At 44.8% G+C, this 23,310-nt stretch overlaps 1 protein-coding gene across 1 annotated transcript in view; it reads left to right on the top strand.

The window, feature by feature from the left end:
* SNX4 (sorting nexin 4) overlaps positions 1-1,195 on the top strand; it is an 88,661-nt gene extending 87,466 nt beyond the window's left edge. The window contains exon 14 of the mRNA XM_066347532.1: positions 49-1,195. Within this exon, the coding sequence (XP_066203629.1) occupies positions 49-96 (48 nt within the window). The 3' untranslated portion in view covers positions 97-1,195. The remainder of the gene's footprint in view (positions 1-48) is intronic.
* The last annotated feature ends 22,115 nt before the right edge of the window (positions 1,196-23,310 follow it).

Here is a 23,310-nt window from a genome sequence, read left to right as displayed (position 1 = left end):
ATCCTGTCAGAAATCACATTTTAAAGCTCTCTTTCTGTTTTTCTTCAGGGAATTCAAGTTTGGACCAATGCTAAGGAATGCTTCAGCAAGATGTAATCCTGTGAAATGAATTTCTCTCCAATCAAAGTGCCCCAAAACAGAAGCACAAGTAAATTAAAAAATTTAAGTTGCAACCCAGTTTACACAAAAATATATAAGTTGAGTAAATTCAGCTTTCTTTAATTTGATTGTAGTTGTGTTTATATAGCACAAAAGGATGTATTTTAGTGAAGGTTAAATATTATAATTTGAGGTTTTGGGGACTGGTGCTGATTCCAAAAAGTTAATTTGATAAAATATACCAGTAGAGTGTCAGGCTTCTGAACCAATGACCAAATGTCAAGATGTTGGGTAATTTCTAGGTGTTTATTTCAATTCCAGCTGTTTTAGATCTGTTTATGTAGAGAGTTTTTTCCAAGATTGAAGTCCTATCTTCACTTGGCAAGACCCACTAATCTGTTATAGGGGGTTATTTTTTCATGCCTTATAGTTGAGCTGTTCGGTTTGACAAGGCTCAGCAGAAACTTAGTGTAAAATCTCAGATTTTCTCCCACGTTCATGATGCCCCCTATAACATTTGCATACACTTGAAAATGCCTTCAATTTGTGTTTTACCAGAATTTTGATACTGGTCAGAAATTTTATACTGCCAACAAAGAAGACAACTCCTCAGATATATAATGGAGTACATTGTTATGATCTAGGAATTGCTATATAGAATTGAGTATGTTACATATAAGCATTAAATTTTTCTCAAATAATTCTTAACCTCAGTGATGAGCCTAAATTTACTCTGCTTGGCTCTTTCCACATGGCATTTCAGGGTACAAGATGTAGCATTTCAGTGTATAAGATGTGTAGTGAACATATGTGTTAGTATCTTCATTAACATCCTTCATTTCTATTGCTTGGCTATAATTTTTGTAAAGATAAATTATATTGTTTTTTTGCTGTGTGTTTTTGTGGTATATGTTCAGAAGCCAAGCACCCTCATTTTGCTAGCTTTGCAGAATCTTACATGTGCTCATTAGAAATTATGTAAAAAAAAAAAATCCCCAGTACTGTTCAGCATTTGACTTTTTTACATGTTTAAAATGTTGCTGGATTTTTGTGCTGTTTGCCAAACTTATACAATAAATAAATGAAGTATTGTGCTGATTTTCATACAATTTCTTTTTTTTTTTCTTGTTTAATTCAGTGAAAGGAGGGGAGGCAGAGACAGATTCCCACATGCATTCCGACCGGGATCCACCGGCAAGCCCTTTAGGGACGGTGCTCTGCCCATCTGGGGCATTGCTCTGTTGCCCAGCCTGAGGTGGAGGCCATGGAGCCATCCTCAGCGCCCGGGCCAACTCGCTCCAGTCAAGCCATGGCTGCAGGAGGGGAAGAGAGAGAGAAAGAAGTGAGAGGAAGAAGGGTGGAGAAGCAGATGGGTGCTTCACTGTGTTCCCTGACCAGGATTTGAACCTGGGACGTCCATACACCAGGCTGATGTTCTACCACTGAGCTAACCAGCCAGGGCCCATACAATTTGTTATTTTAACAAAGTAATCTATACATATTAGTACCTGATGCCCTGTGAGAAAGTAATACATTCCATATTGTTTTGAAGTGTTTAATTTTATACATTTATCTCTATGGCAAAATGTTTATTTAAAAATATATATGCTGAAATGAGATATGATTTTTAAAATGTTACCTTTTTGTGTGTGTGTGCCCTGACTGGGGATCATACCCACACAACCTTGGTGCATCTGGATGACACTCCAACCAAGCTACCCAGCCAGGGCGATTTTACTTATTTACTTTCTTATTTATTTATTTAAATTCACTGATTGATTTTAGAAAGAGAGAGGCATCAACTCGTTACTCCATTTAGTCGTTAGATTTAGTTGTGCATTCATCGATTGCTTCTTGTACATGCCCTGACTGGGAATCGAACCTGCAACCTCAGTTCACTGGAACGACATTCCACCCAACTGAGCCACCCAGCAAGGGCAATTTTACTTTTTTTTTTTTTCTTTTTTTTTTTTGTATTTTTCTGAAGCTGGAAACGGGGAGAGACAGTCAGACAGACTCCCGCATGCACCCGACCGGGTTCCACCCGGCACGCCCACCAGGGGCGACGCTCTGCCCACCAGGGGGCGACGCTCTGCCCCTCCGGGGCGTCGCTCTGCCGCGACCAGAGCCACTCTAGCGCCTGGGGCAGAGGCCAAGGAGCCATCCCCAGCGTCCAGGCCATCTTTGCTCCAATAGAGCCTTGGCTGCGGGAGGGGAAGAGAGAGACTGAGAAGAAGGAGGGGGTGGGGGGTGGAGAAGCAAATGGGCACTTCTCCTATGTGCCCTGGCCGGGAATCGAACCCGGGTCCCCGCATGCCAGGCCGACGCTCTACCACTGAGCCAACCGGCCAGGGCACTTATTTTTTAAAGATAAAATTGTTAGAAGCAAAAGTCATCTGTGTAGATACACATTTTATTTCATTGGATTATGTCATCTCTGGACTCGTGAAATAAAGTAGTTTTCCATTTGGCATTTAAAAATCAAAAACCTTCTCTCCCCTAAACTAACCTTGTACTAAATGTAAAATATATTAGATTTTCTTTTATTTGCTGACTTAATTTGATAAGGCCATTGTTACCTATATCTTCAAAGATGAATTAGGAAAAATATTTTATTATCTTCTCTAAAATATACAAGCATTCACTTGTTTGTATGTATATTTTTAAGTAGGACTATCTTGACTTGGGTTGATTCTGAAAAGTTCATTTCATAGCACAATCATTCCTTTAAAAAAATTCTTAAAGAAATTTTATGATGTAAATAATTTTTGGTATTATCCTGAATAAGTGTAAAGAAAATAAAATCTATATGCAATGACCCTTTGGTATTTAAAAATCAGAACTCAAAATGAATTTAAAAAGGAGAGGTGTTAGATTTCCATAGGATAGTGTAAGCAGTAATTAAAGAAAAATGACTCATTACATATATTGAAATACTAGTAACAGGAAGCTTTCATCTTGACAGTGTATGCAGTTGGTATAGTCAAAGCATTAAAATTAACTGAAGTCATACTTTCATTTGAATCCAAAACCTTGAGTACGGATGAATGAGTCATTTGTAATTACAACATAACATCCAAAACAGGAACTGACGATTTTTAAAATTCAAGCATCTTTAGAATAAACACACACCCAGCTTAAAATGGAAGAAATAACTAAGAGTTATGTAACAGGAATGTTAGGATTTTAAAAAACTTATAATCATTCTTTGGGTTTATATGTATACTCTCCTCCTTGGTAGGATTTACTGATTCTTCTAAAAAGTTTTCCCTAGAAAAAGATTTAGGAATTTCTTTCAAGGTTGAATAACCATAGAAATAAAATAATAAAGGCCAAATCAGTAGAATTATACTTATTTCCTAAATTACATAGCTTTAACTATTTGTATATTTAAAAGGAAGGAAGAAGCTAGAAAAACAGAAACAAGTTAAATCCAAAGTAAGCAGAAGAAAGGAAATATTAAAAGAAAGCAAAAAGCCTGACCAGTGGTGGCGCAGTGAATGGAGCATTGACCTGGGATGCTGAGGTCCAGCGTTTGAAACCCCGAGGTTGCCAGTTTGAACAGTCACATCCAATTTGAGCGCAGGGTCATAGACATGATCCCATGGTTGCTGGTTTGAGCCCGAGGTCCATGTCTTGAGCAAGGGGTCACTGGCTTGGCGGGAGTCCCCCGTCAAGGCACATAAGAAAAGCAATCAATGGAACAACTAAGGTGCCACAACTACAAATTGATGCTTCTCATCTCTCTCCCTTCCTATCTGTCTCTCGCTTGCTAAAATAATAAAATAAAAAGCAAAAATCAGTGGTGTTTAAGACTGATGAAAGAGTTAACAAAACCAAATGTTGGTTCTTTGAGAAGATTAATGAAGTTAAACCTCTAGCAAAACTGGATGAAATTGCCCTGGCTGGATAGGTCAGTTGTTAGAGCATCATCCCAAAGTGCAGAGGTTGCGGGTTTAATCTCCAATCAGGGCACATACAGAAACAGCTTGATGTGCCTGTCTGTCTGTCTCTCTCTCTCTTCCTCTGTCACTGAACTTTAAAAAAAAAAAAAAAGCTGGGTAAAAAGGGAAGCACACAAACTATCCTATAAGGAATGAAATGAAATGGGGGATGTTATTCTAGATCTTACAGACATTAAAAGGATAATAAGGAACATTATGGATAACTTTAAATCTTTTTTTTTTTTTTTTTTTTTACAGAGACAGAGTCAGAGAGAGGGATAGACGGGAACGGAGAAAGATGAGAAGCATCAATCATCAGTTTTTCATTGCGACACCTTAGTTGTTCATTGATTGCTTTCTCATATGTGCCTTGACCATGGGGCTACAGCAGACCAAGTAACCCCTTGCTTGAGCCAGCGACCTTGGGTCCAAGCTGGTAAGCTCTGCTCAAACCAGATGAGCCTGCACTCAAGCTGGCTACCTCGGGGTCTCGAACCTAGGTCCTCCACATCCCAGTCCAATGCTCTATCCACTGCGCCACCTCCTGGTCAGGCTATGGACATCTTTCAACCAATGAATTACATGAAGTCAGTGAGTTCCTTGAAAAATATAGCTTACTAAAACAGATATAGATGAAATAGAAAATCTGAATAGCTTTATATAAAAAATCTAACTACAAAATAAAACTCCAGGTTCATATGGCTTCATTGGTGAGTTCTACCAAACATTACTATCAAATATTTAAGGAAGCCCTGGCTGGTTGGCTCAGTGGTAGAGCGTCAGCCCGGCATGTAGATGTCCTCGGTTCAACACACAGGAGAAGTGCTTATCTGCTTCTCTACCCATCCCCTCTCACTTCTCTCTCTCTTTCTCTATCTCTCTTTTTTCCTCCCCATGGCTCGATTGGCCCCAGGCACTGAGGCCAATGGCCTCCACTTTAGGAATTAAAAAATGACTCTGGTTGCAACAGAGCAAGGGTCCCAGATGGGTAAAGCATCGCCCCCTAGTGGGCTTTCTGGGTGGATCTTCAGGGCGCATGTGGGAGTCTGTCTCTACCTCCCCTCCTCTCACTAAAATAAAAAAATAAAAAAATAGGCCCTGGCCGGTTGGCTCAGTGGTAGAGCATCGGCCCAGTGTGTGGAAGTTGCTGGTCTGATTCCCAGCCAGGGCCAACAGGAGAAGCACCCATCTGCTTCCCCACCTTTCTCTCTCTCTCTCTCTCTCTTTTCTCTTCCCCTCCTTCAGCCAAGGTTCCATTGGAGCAAAGTTGGCTCAGGTGCTAAGGATGGCTCCATTGTTTAGAAGGGAGGTTAAGAGAGTCAAATACTTATCCTCTATGTTGTGGTAAATCAAGACATCACACTGGAAACGTTGCTTAGAAAGGCACATGTCGAAAGAAACAGCAAAAAGGATGAAAGGAATGTAAAACTGTTTGACTTTAAAACATTGAATTGACTTCAAAACATGTCCTCTGTGGCCTGAGCTGTGGTGGCGCAGTAGATAAAGCGTCAACCTAGAATGCTGAGGTCCCTGGTTTGAAATCCTGGGCTTGCCCAGTCAAGGCACATGACAAGCAATCAGTGAACAACTCAAGTGAAGCAGCTATAAGGTAGTGATACTTTCCTCTCCCCACCTCCTCTCTCTAAAATCAATAAATAAAATCTTTAAAAAAATGTCCCCTGTAGAGGAAGCAAATAATGCAGGTAGCAGAACAGTATGCATAGCATGATAATGTAAGCCAGTTTTATTTGTTTAATATAAAGAGGGTTTGATTATGTCCACATGTGTCTGTTGGCATATACTTGGGCAATGTTTGATAAGATACTAAGTCACAGTAGTGACATTTAGGGTAGTTGGTTGGAATGGTAGCCTCTATTTACTTTCAGTAGTGTTGAAACTTTTTCACCATTATGTGTTACTTATGTAATAAAAGTCTTAATTTTTTTTTTTTTCAGGGATAGAGAGTCAGAGAGAGGGATAGATAGGGACAGACAGATGGGAACAGAGAGAGATGAGAAGCATCAATCATCAGTTTTTCGTTGTGACACCTTAGTTCATTGATTGCTTTCTTATATGTGCCTTGACTGCAGGCCTTCAGCAGACCAAATAACCCCTTGCTCAAGCCAGCGACCTTGGGTCCAAGCTGGTGAGCTTTTTGCTCAAACCAGATGAGCCCGCACTCAAGCTGGCGACCTCAGGGTCTCGAACCTGGGTCCTCCACATCCCAGTCCAACACTCTATTCACTGCGCCACCGCCAGGTCACGCAAAAGTCTTAATTTTTTAGAAGTATAGGTAATTACCCAAAGAAAAGAACATTATCAAAAAGAACACCTCAATACCTGCGGTAGGTGATAAGAATCATATTTTTGAAAAGAGATCACAATACACCAAACTGCTTTGCAATCAAAAGAAAAATTACAGTAATCGCTGCCACAGACAGTGGCCCAGTAGGAACTTTATCAGAGTTGGCACATGTCCTAGACAGTGGAGTGAATACACTGGAAATGAATATGGACATGGGTAATAAAAGTGAAAAGAGGACACATCTTCTCTGCAAAAGTGGCTCCTGAGGGAATTTTAACTAAAGAAATTAAAGAATATTAAAACAAATAAATATTAGGCTGGCCGGATGGCTCAGTTGGTGAATGTCATCCCAATGCTCAGAGGTTGCTTGTTCAATCCCTGGTCAGGTCCATATTTCTGTCTCTCTTCCTCTCTCTCAAAAATCAATTAAAAAAAATTTTTTAGCCTGACCTGTGGTGGCGCAGTGGGATAAAGCATTGACCTGGAACGCTGAGGTCACCTGTTCGATACCCTGGGCTTGCCTGGTCAAGGCACATAATGGGAGTTGGTGCTTCCTGCTCCTCCCCTTTCTCTCTCTCTCTCTCTCTCTCTCTCTCTCTCTCTCTCTCCTCTCTGAAAATTGAATAAATAAAATCTAAAAATAAAATTTTTTTAAACAAAAATCAGCAAAATGTGACCACAGCATACTAGAATCAAGAGCAGTGTCCATCTCTGTCCCCCCACACTTATTAATAGATAACCTCATAAAATTGTTTCTTTTTCTTTCAGAGACAGAGAGAGGGACAGACAAACAGGAACGGAAAGATGAGAAGCATCAATCATTAGTTTTTCGTTGCACATTGTGACACTTTAGTTGTTCATTGATTGTTTTCTCATATGTGCCTTGACCACAGGCCTTCAGCAGACTGAGTAACCCCTTGCTCCAGCCAGCAACCTTGGGTCCAAGCTGGTGAGCTTTGCTCAAACCAGATGAGCCCGTGCTCAAGGTGGCGACCTCAGGGTCTTGAACCTGGGTCCTCTGCATCGCAGTTTGATGCTCTATCCACTGCGCCACTGCCTGGCCAGGCTTTTTTTTTTTTTTAAAGAGGAGGAAGGTAGTGAGACAGACTCCCTCATGTGCCTCAACTGGGATCCACCCGGCAACCCCCATCTGGGGTACATGCTCAAATCAGCTAAGCTATTTTTAGCACCTGAGGCTGTCATGTTCAGACCAACAGAGCTATCCTCAGTGCCCAGGGTCGAAGCTCAGACCACTAGAGCCACTGGCTGTGGGAGAAGAGAGAGAGGGGGAGAGAAAGAGGGAGGGAAAGGAAGCAGATGGTTGCTTCTCCTGTGTGCCCTAACCGGAATCGAACCTGGGATGTCCATATGCCAGGCTGATACTATATATATACACTGAGTCAGCTGGCCAAGGCCAAAATTATGTTTCTAGTAAGTGCAGTGAAATTCATTGCCTGCATGTTAGAAATGCTGCTTAGTAAGCAGATGTGGTCATCTTGACACGACAGTTTAGAGAAAGGGCAGATAGTGTGAGGCAATAGCAAATTCAAAATGTGTGTAATAATAGGGTAAAAAGAATGACTTCTTTCTCTTAATGTTTATAAGAAGAAGAGAAAAAAAGAACAGTGTTAAATAATAAGCACATAAAAGTAAAGGAAAGCCAAATTTCATTCCCCCATCACCACCCAGGGAAGTAAAAGAAGTCAAATCAAAGACCCCCTAATATTGTAAACATAAGTGATAAAGGACATAGCCACGTCTCAAAGACTGAAATTCATACTTGACATTTCTTTTTTTTTTTAATTTTTAATTTATTTACTTTTTTAGATTTTTTATTTATTCATTTTTATTAGAGAGAGAGAGAGAAGGAGAGATAGAGAGAGAACAGGGGGAGTAGCAGGAAGCATCAACTCCCATATGTGCCTTGACCAGGCAAGCCCAGGGTTTTGAACCGGCGACCTCAGCATTCCAGGTCGACGTTTTATCCACTGCGCCACCACAGGTCAGGCCAATCAAAATTACAATTTTAAGTTAATACAGTGTGTCCGTAAAGTCATGGTGCACTTTTGACCGGTCACAGGAAAGCAACAAAAGACGATATAAATGTGAAATCTGAGCCAAATAAAAGGAAAACTCTCCCAGTTTCATACCTATTCAGTGCAGTTCGATGTGGGCTCACGCACAGATTTTTTAGGGCTCCTTAGGTAGCTATCCCGTATAGCCTCTACAGACTCGTCACTGACTGATGGCCTATCAGAATGGGGTTTCTCCACCAAACTGCCACTTTCCTTCAACTGCTTATCCCACCGAGTAATGTTATTCCTATGTGATGGCACTTCGTTATAAATGCGCCGATATTCACGTTGCACTTTGGTCATGGATTCGAATTTAGCGAGCCACAGAACACACTGAACTTTTTTCTGTACCGTCCACATCTCGACTGGCATGGCCGTGGGCTGCTCCGCTGTATACATGGTGTTACGTCATCATCAGCACATGCGCACATGCTGCCACATCATCCTACAGAAACTGGGAGGCTTTTCCTTTTATTTGGTGCAGATTTTACATTTCTATCGTCTTTTGTTGCTTTCTTGTGACCGGTCAAAAGTGCACCATGACTTTACGGACACACTGTATATGAAGATAATAAAAAATATTCGAATGGTGCTAGGAGCCTATACCTGAAAACTTGTGTCCTTTCTCTCTTTCCTGTCCCCATTTCTGCCTGCTCTTCACAGAGGTAACCACTTTGTCAGTTTCCCGTGTATCCTTCCAGAAAGTCTATCATGTACATGCATATACACCCTCCACACACACAAATGGGAGTATACACTGCATATTTAACATATATTGAAGATTGCTCCATGTCAGTACATATTCCTCTTTTTGGTCATGTGCTGTTATCCCATAGGGACCATAAGTTATTTAACTAGCCTCATACTGGTGGGAATGAGCGTGGTTTCCGGTTTGGGGTTTATTATAATGATGCAATGAAGATTCTTGTCTTTATGCTCATATAAGAGGAACATAAATTTGGTAGGGATTTTTTTTTCTTTAAATAATTCTTTTTATTTTTTTAAAATATCTTTTTTTTTCAATTACAGCTGGCATACAATATTATATTAGTTTCAGGTATACACTCCAGTGATCAGACATTATATAACTTACTAAGTGTTCATCCCAATAAATCTCACACCCATCTGACAGCATACATAGTTACTAGACTATTACTGACTGTATTCCCTGTGCTGTACGTTACACCCCCATGACTATTCTGTAATTACCGATCTGTCCTTCATCCCTTCAGCTTTTTTACTCATCCTCCCAACCCCCCTCCCATCATGCAAGCATCAAAATGTTCTCTGTATCTGAGTCTGTTCCTGTTCTTGTTCATTTATTTTGTTTTTTAGATTCAATTGTTTGTAGATATGTATTTATTGCCATTTTATTCATATTTTTTATCTCTTTTTTCTTCTTCTTAAAGACCCTTTAACATTTTATGTAATACTGATTACACAAATCAGTATGAATGTCTTTAGCTTTTTCTGGTCTGGGAAGCTCTTTATCTGTCCTTTTATTCTAAATAAATGATAGTTTTGCTGGGTAGAGTAATCTTGGTTATAGATCCTTGCATTTCCTCACTTGGAATTTCTTGCCAGTCTCTTCTGGCCTGCAGAGTTTCTGTTGAGAAATCAGCTGACATTCTTGCTGCTTTTAAGATTCTCTTTTATGCCTGACAGTGGATAGAGTGTTGGCCTGGGATGCTAAGGACCCATGTTTGAAACCCCAAGGTCGTAGGTTCAGTGTGGGCTTATCTGGCCTCAGTACCAGCTCACCAGCTTGAGTGTGGGGTTGCCAGCTTGATTATGGGACCATGGGACATGACCCCATGGTCTCTGGCTTGAGCCCAAAGGTTGCTGGCTTGAAGCTCAAGGTTGCTGGCTTGAGCCTAAGGTTGCTGGCTTGAGCAAGGGGTCACTGGCTCAGCTGGAGCCCCTGGTCAAGGCACATATGAGAAAGCAATCAATGAAGAACTAAGGTGTCGCAACTATGAGTTGATGCTTCTCATCTCTCTCCCTTCCTGTCTGGCTGCTCCTTTCCCTCTCTCATTGAAAAAAAAAATTCTCTCTTTAACTTTGCATTTTAATTATGATACGGCTTGGTGTGGGGCTTTTTGGGTTTATCTTGTTTGGGACTCTATACTTCCTGGACTTGTATGTCTATTTCCTTCATCAGGTTAGGGAAATTTTTGTCAAGTAGATTTTTATTTCTTTCTCTTCTCCTTTTGGCACCCCAGTGATGCAAATGTTGGTGTGCTTGAGTTGTCCCAGAGGCTCCTTGCACTATCTTCATTTTTGTGATTCTTTTTTCTTTTTGCTGTTCTGAGTGGGTGTTTCTTGCTTTCTTATATCTCAAATTACTGATTTGATTCTCGGGTTCATCCACTCTGCTGTTGAGTCCCAGTGAATTATTCTTCATTTTAGTGTATCTTTCATTTCCGACTTTTTTTTTTATGGTTACTATGCCCTTTTCCATGCTGTTGAAGTTCTCGCTAAGTTCCTAGAGCATCCTTGTAACCCTTGTTTTGAACTCTGTATCTGGTAGTTTGCTTGCCTCCATTTCATTTCATTCTTTTTCTGATGATTTCTTCTGTTCTTTCATTTGGAGCCTGTTTCTTTGTCTCCACATTTTGGTTACTTTCTTATATTTGTTTCTCTCTATTAGGTAGACTGCTACATCTCCCAGACTTGGTAGAGTGGCCTTGTGTAGCAGGTGTCCTGTAGGGTCCTGGGGCCCCGCCTCGCCTGTCACCCGGCCTGGGTGCTGCAGGAGCACCCCCGTGTGGGCTGTGTGCACTGTCCTGTTGTAGCTGAGCCTTGACTGCTGTTGGCATCACGGGGAGGTGACCCTAAGTCCAGCTGGCTGTGAGGACCCGCTGTGACTACAGCAGAGGATCAGCTGTACAGAAGTCAACCCTGTGGAACTGGACTTGCTGCGGCGGGGCTTTGGGGCTCACCACGTCCACCCCTTGAGTGTGTCACGTGGAGTGGTAGGGTTGCAATCTGGTGTGGTCTGAAGCTTTCCACTGGTTGGGCTGGCTCTGGGGCCACCTGGGACGTGCAGACCAAGGTCAGCCACCACCTATGTTTTGCTTGGGACCACCCAGCATGAGCTACAGGATGATTGGCAGATGGCTGCTACATGTGCTGGGCTTGGAGATGCTCAGAAGAGGCCAAGCTGTGAACCAAGGCCGGCTGCTGCTGGTTCTGGGCCTGGGGCCACTTAATAAGAGGTATGGGGTATGCAGAGGCCAGGTGCTGCTTGAGAGATTTTAGGAATGTCTGAATCATGAGTTAAGAGAGGCGCAGTTGTGTGGAAAAGCCACTGGAAATGACTTGTGTGGGCCTGCAAGTTAGGTAGGGTGGGATCTCAGTGAATCACCAGGGAGGCGGTGAACAGTGTGAGCCAGGTTAATGAAGATTCAGATACAGCACTCACCTGCCAGGTGTGCGCGCGCGTGTGTGTGTGGGGGGCAAGGAACAAAGGCCTCTCTGCCAGTACTCGTGTCTGGCAGAAAGCAGCCCTCCAGCTTTTGCTTTGATGCTGGACAATTCAGTTTCTCCCTGTATATCCCTGGTTCCTTTCTAGCTGCTGTCCCAGTTCTGGAGCTCAGAGAAAGTGAGTCCAAGTAAGTCTGTGCGTGGGCCCTTTAAGAGGAACTGCCTGACTCGAGCCGGCCTGTGTGTCACGCAGTCACAATCCCTGTTGACTTTTAGAGCCCGAAATTATAGGGACTTGCCTGCTTGGCACTGGAACCCTGGGCTAGGGTGTCTGGTGTGGGACTGGGCCCCTCACTCTTCAGGGGGACCTCTGTAGCCAAGATATCTCCTGATTTTAAACTGCCCCTTCCGCATCTCCGCCCCTCCTACCAGCCTTGATGTGACCTCTTTTATAAATCCCTAGTTGTAGGACTTCCACTCCACTCAATTTCAGGCGGTTCTGAATGATGATTGTTCCAGTGTAATTGAGTTTCCACATGGTTGTGGGGAAGCACGTACTGTGTTTACCTACACTGCCATCCTGACCTGAAGTCTGGTGGGGAAATGTCAAAGTTTTATACCCTATATAGTGTATTTCCAATAATGTGGAGTGAACTTCATGTTGGGTATGTGGTTCATAAGAAAAAATCAGCTCTTGATCATCTATGAGGAGTTGCCCTGTGAGGATTGCTCTCTGCCTCAGCAGTGGTCAGATGGGATTGAGAGTGTAGGTAACCAAGGGAGGAGATGATGCATTCTAGCACATGCATGTCTAGTTACATCCCCATGCTAGTTTTAAAGTAATGTGGCAATGATTTACTGCTTACGATTTTCTACATATTATCCCCCCACCCTCCAACAAGGTAAGCATAACTGTATTTTGTTTGTTCAAAGGGAAAAGCTATCAAAAGTACAGAAAAGTGACCAGCAATGTATTGAGTCTCCAAAATGATAGTCTGTCAAAACGAACTCTTAGGCAGGAACTCAGGGCCTTTACCCAGGCTGAGGGGCAGGATGTGAGCCCACTGAAAGTTGGTGTGGGCCAGCATGGACAGTAGCACCTCTCAGTCCCTGTCCTGGCTGCCTCGCCCTTTTTTTTTTTTTTTTGCAACAGAGACAGAGAGAGACAGATAGAGGGACAGATAGGAAGGGAGAGAGATGAGAAGCATCAAGTCTTTGTTGTGGCACTTTAGTTGTTCATTGATTGCTTTCTCATATGTGCCTTGATTGGGGGGGGCTCCTCGCTCAAACCAGCAATCATGGGGTCATGTCTTTCTTTTTTTTTTTTTTTTCCCAAAGTTAGAAGCGGGGAGGCAGTCAGACAGACTCCCACATGCGCCTGACCGGAATCCACCCAGCATGCCCACCAGGGGGCGATGCTCTGCCCATCTGGGACGTCGCTCTGTTGCAACCAGAGCCATTCTAGCGCCTGAGGCAGAGGCCACAGAGCCATCCTCAGCACCCGGGCCAACTTTGCTCCAATGGAGCCTTGGCTGCAGGAGGGGAAGAGAGAGACAGAGAGGAGGGAGAGGGGGAGGGGTGGAGAAGCAGATGGGCGCTTCTCCTGTGTGCCCTGGCCGGGAATCGAACCCAGGACATCCGCACACCAGGCAGACGCTCTACCACTGAGCCAACCGGCCAGGGCTTCCATTGCCTTTTGTGTGCCATTACTACATTCCTTCCCTGTCTGCTCTTGTCCAGGCTGTGAATGCCCAACTCTTTCAACCACTGCTCATGGACTTTCCAGATCTTACTCCACCTACGCTGAGATTACCGGGAATCCTCTGGTGTGAAGGATCCTTCTCAAAAGTTAGTACCTAGAATTAAGTAAGACCTTCCCTCAAGAGGTCAGCCCAAGTAAGCAGGGTACTGAAAGGTTGCTCATTTCTGGTTTAGGAACCATTCAATTCCCATAAGCAAGCTGAAGATCTCCCCTGTGTGAACCAGGGTGTCTTCACTATTTTCCACTTACACCCCTAATAATGCTCAAGACCCAAATCAACATTTTATTACATAATTTTCCTTTTATTCATTATATATCTGTATATTTGTTTATATGAAGAGAGATCACACTTTTCTCTGTAGATCTGCATCTATACAAAGGAGGTCCTCGGGTTACAACACAGTTCCGTTCCTATGACGTGACGTAACCCAAGTTTTGGTGTAAGTCAAAATGTACCCTAGCCTAAGTCATTTACCTATCCTAACACAGTTGTAAAATCACATCCTAGAACATAAAAATAGAACTAAGCCACAGAAAAAAGGCAAAGGATATAAATATACTGTACACTGTATTGTAGTAACAGAAAAAATGAGTATAAGAAATTCCTTACCTTTATTCCTGTGGTTGGCTTGCACACTGGAAGGGGCATTGCAAGGTGGGAGAGAGTGACCTATTGGGAGGAGGAAGCTGGAGAGGCAGGAGAACCTGCAGAAGGTGCTGGAGACACTGGGTCAGGTGAATCAGGATTGCCGGAGGAACATGCAGGAGACGCTGGAGATGATTCTACCTGCACTACAGGTGTTTCATCTCGAGAAGCAGCTGATGTAGAGGGTACAGGATCTGCTGCAGGCCTCTCTGCCTTAAAGAATTGTTCCAGGCTAGTCTGGAAGGCTGATGACTTCTCTTCCAGAATCTGCCAGTAGCATTGCAAGGCATCCATAACAGCTCTGTAGACTTTACTAAATCTGCCGTTCCTGGGATCTTCAGCCTGAAAGTTTGCCAATTCATCCTCTACTATAGAAAAACCTGCCACACCCTTGGTAGTAAATCTCTTGGGTTCTGGGGTCTCTATCTCTTCCTCTTCATCCAGCTGCTTCTCCAGCTGAATGAGGGCCTCAGCAGACAGCTGCTGTCCATGTGATGCCAGTAGCTCTGTGACATCCATTGTGATGCCTTTCCTCTTCTTCAAAACACTACTATCTGAAGACTCTGACTTTCATTTAGGAGCCATAAGAAGAGTCAAAAAGTCTCCAAACAAAGCAACACAAATGGAATACGCTCTTTTAACAGTCCAAAATGGCGTAGGTAAGCATAGTGGGTGACGCCAACTCCCTCACTCACATGCCGCATTACTGCGTATTCTTCTGCCACGTGCAACCTAACTAGTTCGCGCATGTTATCCATAAGTACAATGCTAACAGCATAAGCTGAAACACATCTCAATTTTTTAAAGTTTTTAATGGGAATGAGCATTGTAAACTTGAAACGTCGTATGTCAAGACTGTCATAGCCTGAGGACACCCTGTATGTAAGTAGATCTACAGGACTTATTAGCATACCAAGAATGTTGGTCAAGCCTGATGGAAACCCCAGGTTACCCTTGTGTTGCCGCGTGGGGATGACTGAGGAACACTGGTCCTATTGTTTAAGCCCTGGTGGCAGCCCCCTTGAGAGTTCTCATTTCTGGTCTCTGGCTCAGCAAAGGCTCAGGAGTCCCACCTTTGCCCGTCCACCTCCCAGCTGCTCTAGAAGTCAGGGAAGGGACTGTGTTCTCTGATTAAGAACTTGCTCATAGACCCTTGAAATAGACCCGGTTCTTTCAGTGATAGGATCCCAGAATCTTCAGCTGGAAATGAGCTTCACAATGATTTCCCTTCAGTTTAAGAACGAGGAAGCAGGACCAGAGAGGGAAAGCGATGCTCACAGTCACACAGCAGTGAGTGCAGAACCCGACTGTTTGACAGGGTTCCTTCCTTTATTCTCCTTCCATATTTCCTGAGCCAGTGGGCCTGTGTGGCTTGCCCAAGCCTCTCTGGCTATCACATCATGCCACCTGGGAATAAAATGAGTCCCCATACCAGGTTAGAGAGTGCGCTGAAAGTTTTTTGGGGGAAAAACACAGCAAAGCAATTGGCTGAAATGAAGGTTTGAGATAAACACTGTATTTCAACCATGCAGGGACTTGACTGTTGCAAACGCTCTAGAGTTCCCTCCTAAACATGAGCCTGTGTATACGACACCTTGGCGCAGTGAGCAGGAAGCCAGTGATACCTGTGTTTAGACAGGTGGCCTGAGCCCCAGGAACTATGTGTATGCTGGGTCCCACAGCGTGGCTGGACCAGGCCTGGAAGTCCTAGATCCCACTGTGCTTGGCACAGCCTGCAGGGGGGCCTCCAAAGGCTCCACGGGGCACCTGAAGGGGATGGGCAGCGGGTCTCTTTCGTTGTTGACAGAGCCTTGGAAGCCCTGTGACCTTGCTGTGGGCTTACCAAGCCTTCATGACATCTGAGCTCCGGCCGGCTCCTTTTCGGGCCCAGCTCATGTTCCTCTCTGGGGGACATGCCCGGCTTGGAGGTAACTGAAGACCCCTGTGTCCTATTAGAGATGAAACTGAACCATAGCTTTTGGTGGGGCCCCTGGGTATTCATGACAGCACCACTGCCTGGAGGCACTCAGTATTATGGAGAGCAAGGGATGCGAAATCTGGGATTCTCATTGCAGTTCCCTGAACTCAATTTCTTTTGTTTGCCTCAGGGCCCTTGGACCTGCTCCTTCCCCTGCCTGAGGGGAGTCAGCCCCCAGCCCCGTCTCTATCTAGAGACCTATGCTCACAAACTCATCTCAGCCATAATCTTCTGGGAGACCTCTGAGCTTCAAACCAATGAGCCTTTGGTCCCCCAAACTCCCTGTTCCTAGCCTGTCTTAGAGTTAGCACCAGGTACTGAAACTGCTGGTTGCTGTGTGGGCGCGCTCATTTTATAAGCGGACCATGTGCGTTTGACAAGAACGCGAATACTTCAGCTGGAGGTCACAGCGTACCACGCAGAAGCTTCTAAGGGATTCAAACCTGTCGTCTTACCACTTCTTTTGTCGGCTTGATCTATCAGTTACTGAGAGGTGCATTAAAATCTAGTCAGTGTTGGACTCCATTTTCTCCTTAGTTTTGTCAATTTATGCATTATAGAATTTGAAGCAGTCTTATTAGGTGAATTCCGACTTTTATATCTTTAACTAAAACTCAATATGTTATGATCCTCTATTTTTAATTATACCCTGATTATCACCCCCCCAACTTATAAATGAGCATTTTGAATTTCCATGTAATGAGGAAATTAAAAAATCTTAAGGATTGCGTATGGATAAAACACAATTAACTTGTCCTCTACTCTTGGACGTTTATTGTTTCTAATTTTTCACTTTTATAATCACACTGTAATGAGCATTCTTGTATACAATTATTTCTGATTATGTTCTCTATGTAGAGTCCTATTAGTGGAACTACAAGCTCAGGGAAGGTGGACACTGTAATAGTATGTCATATATGTTGCTTCTTTTTTTTTTTAATTTTATTAATTTTTTTTTTTTTTTTTGTATTTTTCTGAAGCTAGAAACGGGGAGAGACAGTCAGACAGACTCCCGCATGCGCCCGACTAGGATCCACCTGGCACGCCCACCAGGGGGGCGACACTCTGCCGTGACCAGAGCCACTCTAGCGCCTGAGGCAAAGGCCAGGGAGCCATCCCCAGCGCCCAGGCCATCTTTGCTCTAATAGAGCCTCGCTGCGGGAGGGGAAGAGAGAGACAGAGAGGAAGGAGAGGGGGAGGGGTGGAGAAGCAGATGGGTGCTTCTCCTGTGTGCCCTGGCCGGGAATCAAACCCGGGACCTCTACATGCCAGGCCGACGCTCTACCACTGAGCCAACTGGCCAGGGCTATATGTTGCTTCTTTATGGCTATTGATCAAATTAGAATTTTCATCATGAAGTCACCCAGTTGACTCTTGTTGAGTATCTGTTCCTAAAATCCCTCTGTGTTGCCTGACCTGTGGTGGCACAGTGGATAAAGCATCTACCTGGAAATGCTGAGGTTGCTGGTTCAAAACGCTGGGCTTGCCTGGTCAAGGCACATATGGGAGTTGATGCTTCCTGTTCCTCCTTTCTCTCTTTTTTCTCTCTCTCTCTCTGAAATGAATAAATAAAGTAAAAAAAAAAAAAATCCCTCTGTGTTTTTGTCTTGTTCTTTTTTGTCAACAGGCATTCCATATTTGTGCACTTGGTGGACAATATATGTAATTAGAACTTATATTAACCCCGTTAAATTTCCCGTTATATCAGACCCATCCCTCTCACCCTGCCCATATTTCTCAGCCATTGATTTAGCAGTGACGCCACTGCTGGGGGTGATGTCTTCTGCAGCTTTATTGGAGTCAGGATGGAAATGATGAGAACAGAACCCTACAAGGATATACCTGTGGGGATATCACGTTCTACAATTAAGACTAATAGTTACAGTTTATTAAACATTTACTATGTTTGAGGTGCTACATATACATTAACTCATTGGATCATCACAACAACCCCTAAAAGTAGATATTATGGTCTCCATTTTAAGATGTGGAAATTGGAATTCTGAGAAAGGAACTCTCTCTGTCCAACTGGTCACCCTGCTCAGAGCCAAGATTCCAACCCTGGACTTGGGTTTTAATCTTCAACCCAAATGGCTGGCCCTGCTCTACAAGAACCTACCACCAGGTGGCAGTAGAGCTAACAGGTCCAGGAAAAACCACTTGATTGAGATCTGAAATTAGTGGCAAAACTGTTTGTTTTTTTTTGTTTTTTTTTGCCTATAAAAGTAGCACTGACTCATTGACATGCCTAAAACTAGATTTTTCAAGAAAATAAACATTAACCCAGCAGTCAAATTCCTTAGGGTAAAAAGATAAGAAAGTAATCAGACCTTTGAACTTGGACCTTTCTAGCCTAGATTTCAATATACTCTCTCTGGGGGGAATCAGTTCCTAACTTACCCACACTTCAGTGATTTTCTGCCCACCCTTCGGCGTCTGTCCATGACATTAGTACTCCCCTAGGAGAAATCAGGCCATAGGGTAACAACTCAGAAAACGTACCAGGGCCTGGGGCAAGGGGTTTACAGGGGCTGTTGGTGGTCCGTGAAAGCCCCCACCTGTCTGCCTGTCAGCTCTCCAGCTTGTAGGGGGACGTGCCTCTTTCTTTCTAAGAGTCACCAACCCCTTTTATTTCTTCAGTTTCCCACTCATATTTTGAGATCTCTTGGCTTAAAAAAATTTTTTTTTTCTAAAAGTATTCTTTCTTTCTGGAGTTCTTGAACAAGCACTGGGCTTTGCTTGCTAATTTCCTCTCTTAGTTGGCAGCACTTAATAATTTAAACAAACACATGTTTGTATAGTCTAACTGCATTATGTTTCAACAGAAATAGAACATCAAGACTTTTTTAACATTCTGCCACACATAGTTCTGCCTGATGTCCAGTGTTCAACTCCAGGCCGTCCCCAGGGGCGTCTCTGGCCACAAGCTGACCGTCTCCCACTCCCCAGCCCTCGGGTCGGTGGGCTACAGGCAGAGGTGACTTTCTGACTGGAGTTAAGGACCTCCAGTGGAGCTGGACCTGGAGAAGCAGCCAGGAGTGGGGCTCTAGGCTTTAAATGTGGGGTTCTGAAGTCGAGTTTTAGGCCTGGTTTGACTCCTGGCTCCACCTTTTACAAGTTCTGTGATTTGGGGTGAGCTACTTAACTTGCTGGGCCTCAGTTGCCTCAGTGCAACGTGGGAACAAGTGTAGCGCCTACTGTGCAGAAATGTTGTATTAGGTAAATAATGCAGGTCAAGTGCTTAGCCCACTGTCCTAAGTGCTCAGTAATGTTGGCTATTGTTCAATTAAGGAAAGGATCAGGGACAGCTCACAGAATCCGGGACCATTATTGCTGATGAGCCCATAGAGAGTGTCACCGTCTGTGTTATAGTCTGAATGTTGGTGACCCCCAAACTCATGTTGAAATCCTAATGCCCAATGTGACGATTTTAGGAAGTAGGTCTTTGGTCCAGATGGTAGAGCCCTCATAAATAGAATTAGTGCTCTTATTTTTTATTTTTTTATTTTTGTATTTTTTCCGAAGCTGGAAACGGGGAGGCAGTCAGACAGACTCCCGCATGCGCCTGACCAGGATCCACCCGGCACGCCCACCAGGGGGTGATGTTCTGCCCACCTGGGGCGTTGCTCTGTTGCAACCATTCTAGCGCCTGAGGCAGAGGCCACAGAGCCATCCTTAGTGCCCAGGGCCAACTTTGCTCCAATGGAGCCTTGGCTAAGGGAGGGGAAGAGAGAAACAGAGAGGAAGGAGAGGGGAAGGGGTGGAGAAGCAGATGGGCGCTTCTCCTGTGTGCCCTGGCCGGGAATCAAACCCGGGACTCCTGCACGCCAGGCCGATGCTCTACCACTGAGCCAACCGGCCAGGGCCTATTTTTTTTTTTTTTCAGCGAGAGAGAGATGAGAAACATCAACTTGTAATTCCAGCACTTCAATTCACTGATCGCTCTCAGATGTGCCTTGACCAGGGGGCTCCAGCTGAGCCAGTGATCCATTTTTCAAGATAGAGACCTTGGGCTTCAAGCCAGCAACCATGCGATCATGTTGATGGTCCCACACTCAAACCAGTGACCCAGCACTTAAGCAGATGAGCCTGCACTCAAGTTGGATGAGCCTGTACTCAAGCTGGCAACCTTGGAGTTCTGAACCTGGAAACTCAGCATCCCGGGTTGACGCTCTATAGATTAAGCCGCCACTGGTCAGGCTGGAATTAGTGCTTTTATGAAAGAGACAACCCCACAGGCCGCCCCTTCCACCATGTGAGGACGCCAGAAGTTGGCAGTCTGGAAAAGGGACTCCCAGCCATGCTGGCACCCTGATCTTGGACTTTCAGCCTTCAGAACTATAAGAAATAAATTTCTGTTCTTTAAAAGCCATCTAGTCTGTGGTATTTTGTTATAGCAGCTTAAAAGAAGTAAGACAGTCTAGTTTTCTCAAATAACTGGATTTCTTGCTTTACCAGCTTGAATGAAAATAAGAAACTACTTTTTAAGGTCCAAATAAGTGATTCCAAACTCCTAACATCATGCTTACTTAGAATGCTCTCCCATTATTTGTCAATTATACCTCAATAAAGCTTAAAAAGTAATACTTTTTTTAATTAAAAAAGTGTCTTTTCAATATTGACTCTAGAGTACTTCCCAGTCATGATCGCTTCACCTCTGAGAATTTACAAAGAGGCCGAAAGGGCCACTCTTCCTGTGGCCGCTCCTGAGAAAGGAGGTAGCTCGCAGAGCAAGGCCTTGCCACTCAGGGTGCTCCAGGCCTCTGCCTCCAGGGCCACGGTTATTTCTTGGGGCTCAGGACTGTCATGAAGACTTCTTTCTCTGCAGGGTTCTGGTCAGCCAGGGCCAGACCGGGTCCTGGGGTGATGGTGTTTTAGAGACTGAGCTCTTACCTACACACAGGCCGAGTTCTCTCACAGCTCTGGAGAATTTCTAAGTGCTCTTGGAATCATCTTGAAGCTGAAGGCTATTTCTCACTGCAGCTTCAGGAAAAGATCAAATGGCAGCCCCGAGACGTGGTGAACCTCCCCGTCACCCAGCCAGGGTCAACTTGCTGCCCTCCCCAGACCTCCAAGTCCAGTTCCCCTAACCCCAGAGGAAGCTCACCCTCTTCCTCGCTCCAGATTGCTCTGCCTACAGGGTCTCCCGTTCCTTCAGGAGAAACCACTATCCTGTTGCCCCCGATTTAGATGAGAAAACTGAAGCCTACAAGAGGAAAGGTGACTCCACTTGGTACACACAGCAGGTCACCCGTCCTGACACCCAACTTAGAGTGCTTTCTCCCCAAACCATAATTGGCCCAGGTCAGAACAGTGAGATCGGGAGGGAAAGATAGGGGTCAGGGGTCTGCAGCAGGTCAGTTACGTCAGGGTACCTGGGAGAGCTGTGCGCCGCTGAGTGTGCAACCAGCTGAGTGTGCAACCAGCTGAGTGTGCAACTGCTGGGGTGGTGATGAGAGGGCCCAGGCGCACTGCACGCTGGTTTTCATTTTTAGTAGGAACTTCCCTCAAGAGCTGTGTCATTAGGCACTTAATGAGTCAGAAACACTTTTTTGAGAACTACAAGGAAATACCCGGTGCTGATTTATGGGTCTGTGGGGCCGTTTCGAAACCAAAACCCAAACCATGAAGTCTGGGAACTGTGAATTCCATGCATATGCATGAGAGCTACCATTAATTTGTAGATCGAATTTGGGGTCCTAACAAGCGTACATGAAATTAAATTAACTAATTAGCGCAAATGGCTGCAACTGCTCTCAGGACGATTACTCGATGAGGGAGCGGTGGGAACCCAGGAACTTCAAAATCAGGTTCTTCCTTTACCGGTCAGCGGCGTAAACGCAGAAGCAAAAGCACAGAGCGACTTGAGCACAGCGACGCCATCCCAGAAGCCCGCAGGCGCATGGGTGGGGTCCACAAGGAGTGGTCGGAAACCGAAGACCCCAGCAACCCTGACCAGGTAAGGCCTGCCGTCTCCGCGCTGGGAAACCCTGGACCTTTCCCTGGGACTCTTCCTTGTTGAGACCCGGAGCAGCGAAAGCACCGGACACCAAGGTATGTGGGGGCTGGTGGGTGACGGGGGATTTAACTGCACTTTGGAGTACTGTGGGGTCCAAGTGTGGGGCGTGCCAGCGGCTTGGAGCACTTCATCGCAGACCCTCAGAGAAGAAATCTAGAGAAGGGGGCTTGTTGCTGTAGGTGGAGCTCAGTGTGGCGCCTGGACCGGCATCTTCCTGGGGATTCTAATGAAAGTTCAAGTTTGAGAAGCTCCGCCTGCCGTAAGACACCCTAGGACTGTCCTACCTTCGTGCTGAGCATGTGGACTCTTCCACAGGCAGGTCTGTGTCCCCCCACTTCTGGCTCTGTGGTAGGTGGGACTAGGGTGAGGCCCGGGGCACCTCAGGCATTGATTGTAAGACAGCTCTGGGTCGCTGGTTTCCAAAGCAGGCTGGCACCTGAGAGAGGTGCACCCCGGCTGTGGCTGCTTCCCTTGTCTCACCCTCATACCAGCCTGCCTCCCTACTAGGTCGGAATGCCAGCGTGGACCCTAAAGAACTGAGCTCTGGTTCTATTGGTCAGAGGTAGAGCCTGGGAATGTACATTTTCTGAGTTCCCCAGTTATTCTGACAGCCAGACTTTAGGGCAGAGGTCCCCAAACTTTTTACATAGGGGGCCAGTTCTCTGTCCCTCAGACCGTTGGAGGGCCGGAGTATAAAAAAAACTATGAACAAATCCCCATGCACACTGCACATATCTTATTTTTAAGTAAAAAAACAAAAGGGGAACAAATACAATATTTAAAATAAAGAACAAGTTAATTTAAATCAACAAACTGACCAGTATTTCAATGGGAACTATGCTCCTCTCACTGACCACCAATGAAACAGGTGCCCCTTCCAGAAGTGCGGTGGGGGCCGGATAAATGGCCTCAGGGGGCCGCATGTGGCCCGTGGGCCGTAGTTTGGGGACCCCTGCTTTAGGGTCTGGCTTAACCACTCTGAACTTCAGTTTTCTAACCTGTAAAACAGAGTCGTTGTGGGGATTAAACATGCTAATGCATGTAAAGCACTGGACA

Source organism: Saccopteryx leptura, chromosome 8, assembly GCF_036850995.1.
Source record: "Saccopteryx leptura isolate mSacLep1 chromosome 8, mSacLep1_pri_phased_curated, whole genome shotgun sequence".
Lineage (NCBI taxonomy): Eukaryota > Metazoa > Chordata > Mammalia > Chiroptera > Emballonuridae > Saccopteryx > Saccopteryx leptura.
The sequence above is the reverse complement of the archived record's forward strand: the minus strand, read 5'-3'. Positions and strand labels throughout refer to the sequence as shown.